General features: G+C 43.2%; 1 protein-coding gene across 1 annotated transcript; it reads left to right on the forward strand.

The window, feature by feature from the left end:
• The first annotated feature begins 1,739 nt into the window (after positions 1–1,739).
• Positions 1,740–2,824, forward strand: LCE7A (late cornified envelope 7A). Its single transcript, XM_064283172.1, has one exon. The coding sequence runs from the start codon at positions 2,397–2,399 to the stop codon at positions 2,688–2,690; it is 294 nt and encodes a 97-aa protein (XP_064139242.1). The 5' UTR covers positions 1,740–2,396; the 3' UTR covers positions 2,691–2,824.
• The last annotated feature ends 6,541 nt before the right edge of the window (positions 2,825–9,365 follow it).

The raw sequence follows: 9,365 nt of genomic DNA on the forward strand, positions 1-9,365 counted from the left end.
GCTCCTAGTCCAGGAGAATATTGACAAGAAAGACCTTACTCCAGAGCCAACAGAGATAGAAAGTCTTCCCTGGAACTGATGCCCTGAATTTGGACTTTTAGGCTATTTTGCTGTGAAGAAGTAATTTCTCTTTGTTAAATCCATCCACTTGTGGTATTTCTGTGATAGCAGCACTAGATGACTAAGACACGGACATAATTCAATCCATGACAATAGGTAAGCATACCCGAATTACCAAGCAGTGTTTTGGGCCCAGCCCCTAAAGGTGATCATGATTTTATGATGGTGCCAACTTGCCAAAGTGTTTTCTGATTTTTTTATTTGTATAGTAGCTAGGCATCGCAGGTGGAAAGGTAACAGTATTCAGTGAGGGTTGTGGGGTGCTTTCAGTCAAGTGCATTGGCAAGTAAAAGGGGCAAGGAAATTTATTGTGTTGACAAAAGAATGGTTGAAATGATGGACTATGGAACATGAAGCGGGTGAGGAGTGGTGTTGAAACAGACTGCACAGCCATATTAAAAACCCCAATCAATACCCCTTCCCCCCGTCTTTGTCTTGCTAACCACAACCTTGTTTTGAGCAGGAAGTCGCAGCAGGTAGTGGCTCCGTCCACCGACTAGCCCTAGTTACACCTTGAAGCACGCACAGATTGAAATCACATCCTTCAGCTGACCCCCCATGCTGACCCTAAAATATAGGCATGGGAGGGCTAAAGGCAGAAAGTTCTGGGTACCAAACACAACCCCCTGTTGCAATAGGAAACAAAAAGGTCCCCAGCCCCCTTAGTCAGGGAGCACGTGGCCTTTAGTCCCTAGACCTCACACGCTCCTTGTATGTGCAGACAATAAACTTGCCACTTTCTATTTCCGTTGCAATCAATGTCCGTCTTATTTCAATCAGCTAAGAACCCGAGAGGCATTTGGTTAGAGTGTGAAGGAAGGTGGAGGGAGCTGGTGCACAGGGAGAAAGTACAGTGGATGTAAATGAGCAAGCTAAGAAGAAAGGACCATGTCAGAAAAGGAGGTGTCTGGATTTGTGGTCTTAGAGAGTTAGGAGATCTGGCCTGTAGTTCAGGCTCTGCACAGCTTTGAACATTCCCTTTGCCCTCTCTGGCCCTAGTCTCTTTGCCTGTATGTGGATGTAAGAAGAAGCCTAAAACCTTTTCCAGCTGGGCCTGGGCCTGGAATGCTACACCATTGGTCAATGTTTCAGGCATGTTGGTATCTGAAGAAGGTACACGAAGCCCTCTTTAGTGGCCTGTGAGTGCTTAGATTATTAGTTCCAAATCTGTTGATGAAACCCACAGAAATCTCTCTCTATACCCTGGGTTGATCTAATACTTACGACTTTAGATTTTCTGCTCATTCATGCTTTGGATGCCTCCAGTATCCTTATTTTCAATCTTCAAGCTATCTCTTCTTAAACTCCCTTGTAAATCATGATTTTCTTATCTTTATGGAAATACTTCCAGGGTTTATGGAGGGGAGAGATGCTCTGGAAGAATACTCATAAGGATCTGGAGGTGACACAGTGACCCAGTGACAGAATGACAAGACTACTGGAATGTGGGAAGTCACCATCACAGCCACCTGGTTGAGAAACAGCTTTCTCATCACTTGTGGCTCATTCCCTCGAGTTGGGATCAGGATATGTATAAAAGACCTCAGCTCATGGTGTCTCCTCAGTTCATTTGAATTGTCCATAGCTTGCGCAAGCTTAGGAGGAAGAGGTGAGTAGTGTCACTGATCTTTGAGATGTCTGAGACTGCCGTACCTCAGCTGAATGGAACAAGCACTCTAGGTTAGAGGGAAAGGGGACTAACTGGTAATTCCAGGAAGATCAGGCTCATGGAGATCACAGGGTGACTTGAAAGTAGCAATCCCACTAGGGGCAAATGTTAACTAGAAACTGGGGGGAAAGACTGGTTTGTAGGACAGGAGACAGCCACAGAGGGCTGAAGAGTAAGACTTATGGCAAAGCTCATAAGGCAAGAAAACGAAAAAGGGAGATGATAAATGGAGGTGGTGTAGCCATGGAAGGAAGTCTTAGATTCTTGGCCTAGAAACATACTTCATTCAGTGCATAAATTAGAGTTTATGGTAAAAATAAGATTTTGGGAGCTATTGCCCTAAGCTTCTGCCTTTGAATTCAGGGATCTTAGAAGAACCAGGACAGGTAGGAGAAGGTGTCACCATATTCTAACTTACCCAGTGCCTGATTTTTCCAATGCCAGGAAAACAGGAGTACTCCATTGTAATGACATAGCTCCTGTAGCCAGAAAATCAATTGCAGAATTTCAGGCTCTGTAAAAAAATCTTGATAAAAGCAAGGTTTGTATTCAACTGGACTTTCAAAATACCTGCATTGCTTTTCAGATTAATCCATCTCTCTCCAAGATGTCCTATCAACAAAGCAAGCAGAAATGCAAGCTCCCTGCCAAGTGCCTCCCCAAATGTCCACCCAAGTGCCCACCACAGGCCCCTCAGGTTCCAGCTTCATGCCCTGCTCCATGCCCCCATCCTGCCCCCTCCTGCTGTGCTCCCAGTTACTGTATTTCTGGCTTTGGAGGCAACTGCTGTCTCATCTCCTACCGGTTTCCACGATTCTACCTGCGTCAGCCCCAGCATTCCGGTGAGAGTGAGTCCTCAGGATGTTCCAGTTGTTGCCATGACTCAGGGGACTGCTGCTGACCTCCAAGTTTTGAGGAACTGAAGAACCACAGCCAAGGACCAGCCTCAAGTCAATGCCTTTGCTCACTCTCACCCCCTTTCTTCCCTTTCATGAACCAAGCTGCCTAGCTTTGCAGGTGATAGGATCCTCTCCTTTGCTGAGGACCTTGGCCTCCTGCTCTTGCTCTGTGCCCTAGATCAAGGAGGCCTAAGTACTAGAGAAGCCTCTGCTTCCAAATACCCCATCAGTGTGCAACAATAAAGCTTATCTTTCCTGGTACTCTGAGCTTCCTGGTATTTGTTGATTCCTCCAGCTTCCAGTCTGAATTATTTAAACAGACCTCCATAATAAGCCACTCAGGATGGAAATCCCATCTGAAGGAGATCCAGGATCTGAGTAGTCTGAGATGGCTTTGAAAAGAAAAGATGTGGAGGAGGGAAGTAGGGGATGTTTTCAAAAGATAAGGGACCCTGCTCCATTGCTGCCACTGGAGTTTCCACCATCCCTGAAATTTCTTCTTGCTCATTAAGAACATTCTGCTCCTGAGGCCCTGAATTCAGTCTCCAGAACCTTCTGATTTGGGAAGAATCTCATACCTAAGAAGGAGCTCACATAGGGGTACCTAGATCTATAGTTTTTGGATCTTAATTCAAAAATCAATGGAAAATATTCTTCTTGAGCATATCATGATTGCATCATTCACTCCATCTCCTTATGTAGGACTCAGAATCAGGTTGGAATATGCACAGTTGCCCAGTTAGCACAATACCCATGGGAGACCCTCTGGCCTCGGTTTTTCTACCCACCCCTTGTGGTTTCCTTTCCATCTCAATTCAATGGGACAAATGACATGGGTTTGGGGCATCTTTTTGAAGCACTGTTCTTTCAAGCCCAATAGTGAGCCACAGTTAATATCAATGCCTTCTGCCCACTTTCTAGGCCTATGGTTCTTAACTGCAGTATTGAAATACACTGGTGTCTATCAAATCAGTGGGAAACAAAAGGATGAAGTTATGGTCAATATCGCAGAAACTGTATATAATCTGCTGCTTAGATTAACCAAGCTACAGCTATTAAAACATCTGGGTTCCTGCAGTGAAGAGTGTCTCCCACATGAATGCCATATATTAAGCGTGTGCTGCTCCAGGCATCATCTCAAACCAAAATAAATCACTAAAAAGCCATGAGAAGCCAGGAGCACCCAAGGCATGGAAAGCTTTAAGGGTTAAAACTAAGGTGGGCCTGACCAGCTTCCTTTACACCCCAATGCATAGTCCAAGGAAAAGAACTAGATGAGTGGTTTTCAACTAGACAAAAGGAACAGTAGGACTCCTGAGAGCTATTTCAGGGATTTTTTTTTAATTGTTCTTTAAGGGAAAGTTTACAAATCAAGGCAGTCTTCATACAAAAATTTATATACACCTTGCTATATACTCCTAATACTCTCCCCCTAGTGAGACAGTCCGCTCCTTCCCTTGACTCTCTCTTTTCGTGTCCATTCTTCCAGCTTCTAACCTCCCTACCCTCTCATCTCCCCTCCAGATAGGAGATGCCAACATAGTCTCAAATGTCTGCGTGATCCAAGAAGCTCCTTCTTCACCAGCATCTCTTTTCTACTCCATTGTCTAGTCCAAGAGTTGGCATTGGGAATGGTTCCTGTCTTGGGCTAACAGAAGGTCTGGGGGCCATGACCACCTGGGTCCTTCTAATCACAGTCAGACCATTAAGTCTGGTCTTTTTAATAGAATTTGGAGTCTGCATCTCACTGTTCTTCTGCTCCCTCAGGGGTTCTCTGTTGTGTTCCCTGTCATGCAGTCATTGGTTGTAGCCGGGCACCATCCAGTTCTTCTGGTCTCAGGCTGATATAGTCTCTGGTTTATGTGGCCCTTTCTGTCTCTTGGGTTCATAACTGCCTTGTGTCCTTGGTGTTATTTGATATATTTTGATCCAGGTGGATTGAGACCAATTGATGCATCTTAGATGGGCACTTGCTAGCGTTTAAGACCCCAGACGCCTCTATCCAAAGTGGGAAGCAGAATGTTTTCTTAATAGATTTTATTATGCTAAATGGACTGGCATTGGCCATTTTGAATCAGACAATCACATAGCCTACTATGCTGGGAACGACAACTCAAAGAGGGATGGTGTTGCATTCATCGTCAAAAAGAACATTTTAAGATCTATCCTAAAGTACAAAGCTGTCAGTGATAGGATAATATCCATAAGCCTACAAGGAAGACCAGTTAATATGACTATTATTCAAATTTATACACCAACCACAAGGGTCAAAGATGAAGAAATACAAGATTTTTTATCAGCTGCTGCAGTCTGAAATTGACCGAACATGCAATCAAGATGCATTGATAATTACTGGTGATTGTAATGCTAAAGTTGAAAACAAAGAAGAAGGATCAGTAGTTGGAAAATATGGCCTTGGTGATAGAAAAAATACCGGAGAGCGAATGACAGGATTTTTCAAGACCAACGACTTCTTCATTGCAAATACCTTCTTTCACCAACATAAACAGCGACTATACACATGGACCTCACCAGATGGAACACACAGAAATCAAATTGACTACATCTGTGGAAAGAGACAACAGGAAAGCTCAAAATCATCAGTCAGAATAAGGCCAGGGGCCGACTGTGGAACAGATCATCAATTGCTCATATGCAAGTTCAAGCTGAAACTGAAGAAAATCAGACGAACGTCACGAGAGCCAAAATATGACCTTCAGTATATCCCACCTGAGTTTAGAGACCATCTGAAGAACAGATTTGATGCATTGAACACTAGTGACAGAAAACCAGACGAGTAGTGGAATGACATCAAGGACATCATCCATGAAGAAAGCATGAGGTCACTGAAAAGACAGAAAAGGAAGAAAAGACAAAGACAGATGTCGGAGGAGACTCTGAAACTTGCTCTTGAGCTTGGAGCAGCTAAAGCAAAAGGAAGACTTGATGAAGTAAAAGAACTGAACAGAAGATTTCAAAGGGCCTCTCGAGAAGACAAAGTAAAGTATTATAAAGACATGTGCAAAGAGCTGGAGATGGAAAACCAAAAAGGAAGAACATGCTCTGAGTTTCTCAAGCTGAAAGAACCAAAGAAAAAATTCAAGCCTCGAGTTGCAATAGTGAAGGATTCCATGGAGAAAATATTAGATAATGCAGGAAGCATCAAAAGAAGATGGAAGGAATACACAGAGTCATTATACCTAAAAGAATTAGTCGATATGCAACCATTTCAAGAGGTGGTATATGATCAGGAACCGATGGTACTAAGGGAAGAAGTCCAAGATGCTCTGAAGGTATTGGCGAAAAACAAGGCTCGTAGGAATTGATGGAATGTCAATTGAGATGTTTCAACAAACAGATGCAGTGCAGGAGGTGCTCACTCGTCTATGCCAAGAAATATGGAAGACACCTTCCTGGCCAACTGATTGGAAGAGATCCATGTTTATGCCTATTCCCAAGAAAGGTGATCCAACCAAATGTGGAAGTTATAGAACAATACCATTAACATCACATGCAAGCAAAATTTTGCTGAAGATCATTCAAAAACGGCTGCAGCAGTACATCGATAGGGAACTGCCAGAAATTCAGGCCGGTTTCAGAAGAGAACATGCAACCAGGGACAACACTGCTGTTGTCAGATGGATCCTGGCTGAAAGCAGAGAATACCAGAAGGATGTTTACCTGTGTGTTATTGATTATGCAAAGGCATTCTACTGTGTGGATCATAACAAACTATGGATAACACTGCGAAGAATGGGAATTCCAGACCACTTAATTGTGCTCATGAGGAACCTTTACATAGATCAAGAGGCAGTTGTTCAGACAGAACAAGGGGATACTGATTGGTTTAAAGTCAGGAAAGGTGTGCGTCAGGGTTGTATTCTTTCACCATACCTATTTAATCTGTATGCTGAACAAATAATCCCAGAAGCTGGACTATATGAAGAAGAATGGGGCATCAGGATTGGAGGAAGACTCATTAACAACCTGTGTTATGCAGATGACACAACCTTGCTTGCTGCAAGTGAAGAGGACTTGAAGCACTTACTAATGAAGATCAAAGACCACAGCCTTCAGTATGGATTGCACCTCAACATAAAGAAAACAAAAATCCTCACAACTGGACCAATGAGCAACATCAGGATAAACGGAGAAAAGATTGAAGTTGTCAAGGATTTCATTTTACTTGGATCCACAATCAACAGCCATGGAAGCAGCAGTCAAGAAGTCAAAAGACGTATTGCATTGGGCAAATCTGCTGCAAAGGACCTCTTCAAAGTGTTGAAGAGCAAAGATGTCACCCTGAAGACTAAGGTGTGCCTGACCCAAGCCATGGTATTTTCAATCACATCATATGCATGTGAAAGCCGGGCAATGAATAAGGAAGACTGAAGAAGAGTTGACACCTTTGAACTGTGGTGTTGGTGAAGAATATTGAATATACCATGGACTGCCAAAAGAACGAACAAATCTGTTTTGGAAGAAGTGCGGCCAGAATGCTCCTTAGAGGAGAGGATGGCGAGACTGTGTCTTATATACTTTGGACATGTTGTCAGGAGCGATGAGTCCCTGGAGAAGGACATCATGCTTGGCAGAGTACAGGGTCAGCAGAAAAGAGGAAGACCCTCAACGAGGTGGATTGACACAGTGGCTGCAACAATGAGCTCAAGCATAACAACGATTGTAAGGATGGCTCAGGACCAGGCAGTGTTTCGTTCTGTTGTGCATAGGGTCGCTATGAATCGGAAATGACTTGACAGTGCCTAACAACAACAACAATTGACTTAGATGTCTCCTGAAACCATAGCCCCCAAACCCCTGCTCCTGCTACGCTGTCCTTCTTTTTTTTTTTTTTAATTTTTACTGTGCTTTAAGTGATTTTAAGTGAAAGTTTACAAATCAAGTCAGTCTTTCACATAAAAACTTATATACACCTTGCTACATACTCCTAATTACTCTCCCCCTAATGAGACAGCAGCTCTCTCTCTCCACTCTCTTTTCATGACCATTTCGCCAGCTTCTAACCCCCTCTACCCTCCAGGCAGAAGATGCCAAAATAGTCTCAAGTGTCCACCTGATCCAAGAAGCTCACTCCTCCCCAGCATCCCTCTCCAACGCATGGTCCAGTCCAATCCATGTCTGAATAGTTGGCTTTGGGAATGGTTCCTGTCCTGGGTCAACAGAAGGTCTGGGGGCCATAACCACCGGGGTCCTTCGAGTCTCAGTCAGACCATTGAGTCTGGTCTTTTTATGAGAATTTGGGGTCTGCATCCCACTGCTCTCCTGCTCCCTCAGGGATTCTCTGTTGTGTTCCCTGTCAGGGCAGTCATTGGTTGTAGCCGGGCACCAACTAATTCTTCTGGTCTCAGGATGATGTAGTCGCTGGTTCATGTGGTCTCTTCTGTCTCTTGGGCTTATAATCGCCTTGTGTCCTTGGAGTGCTTCATTCTCCCCTGACCCAGGTGGGTTGAGACCAATTGATGCATCTTAGATGGCTGCTTCCTAGCGTTTAAGACCCCAGACGCCACTCTTCAAAGCGGAATGCAGAATGTTTTCTTAATAGATTTTATTATGCCAATTGACTTAGATGTCCCCTGAAATCACGGTCCCCAAACCCCTGCCATGCTACACTGGCCTTCGAAGCATTCAGTTTATTCAGGAAACTTCTTTGCTTTTGGTTCAGTCCAGTTGTGCTGACCTCACCTGTATTGTGTGTCTTCTTTAACTTCACCTAAAGTAGCTTTTGATCTACTATGTAATAAGTGAATACCTCTCTCCCACCGTCCCCCCTCCCCTGTCCCGTAACCGTCAAAGAATATTTTCTTCTCTGTTTAAACTATTTCCCTAGTTCTTATAATAGTGGTCTTATACAATATTTGTCCTTTTGCAACTGACTAATTTTACTCAGCATAATGCCTTCCAGATTCTTCTATGTTATGAAAAGTTTCACAGATTCATCACTGGTGTTTATCAATGTGTAGGATTTCGTTGTGTGAATATACCATAATTTATTTATCTGTTCATCCGTTGATGGCCACCTTGGTTGCATCCATCTTTTTGCTATCGTAAACAGTGCTGCAATGAACATGGGTGTGCATATATCTGTTAGTGTAAAGGCTCTTATTTCTCTAGGATATATTCCAAGGAGTGGTATTGCTGGATCATATGGTAGTTCTATTTCTAGCTTTTTAAGGAAGTGCCAAATCGGTTTCCAAAGTGGTTGTACAATTTTACATTTCCACCAGCAGTGTATAAGTGTTCCAGTCTCTCCATAACGTCTCCAACTTTTATGATTTTGTGTGTTTTGGATTAATGCCAGTCTTGTTGGAGTGAGATGGAATCTCACTGTAGTTTTGATTTGCATTTCTCTAATGGCTAATGATTGTGAGCATTTCCTCATGTATCTGTTAGCTACCTGAATGTCTTCTTTAGTGAAGTGGCTGTTCATATCTTTTGCCCAATTTTTAATTGGGTTATTTGTCTTTGTGTAGTTGAATTTATGCAGTACCATGTAGATTTTAGAGATCAGGCACAGATCAGAAATGTCATAGCTAAAAACTTTTCCCAGTCTGTAGGTAATCTTTTTTAGTCTTTTGGTGAAGTCTTTGGATGAGCATAGGTGTTTGATTTTTAAGAGCTCCCAGTTATCTACTTTTTCTTCTGCATTGTTAGTAATG

The sequence above is a fragment of the Loxodonta africana genome, chromosome 3 (genome assembly GCF_030014295.1).
Source record: "Loxodonta africana isolate mLoxAfr1 chromosome 3, mLoxAfr1.hap2, whole genome shotgun sequence".
Classification (NCBI taxonomy): Eukaryota; Metazoa; Chordata; class Mammalia; order Proboscidea; family Elephantidae; genus Loxodonta; species Loxodonta africana.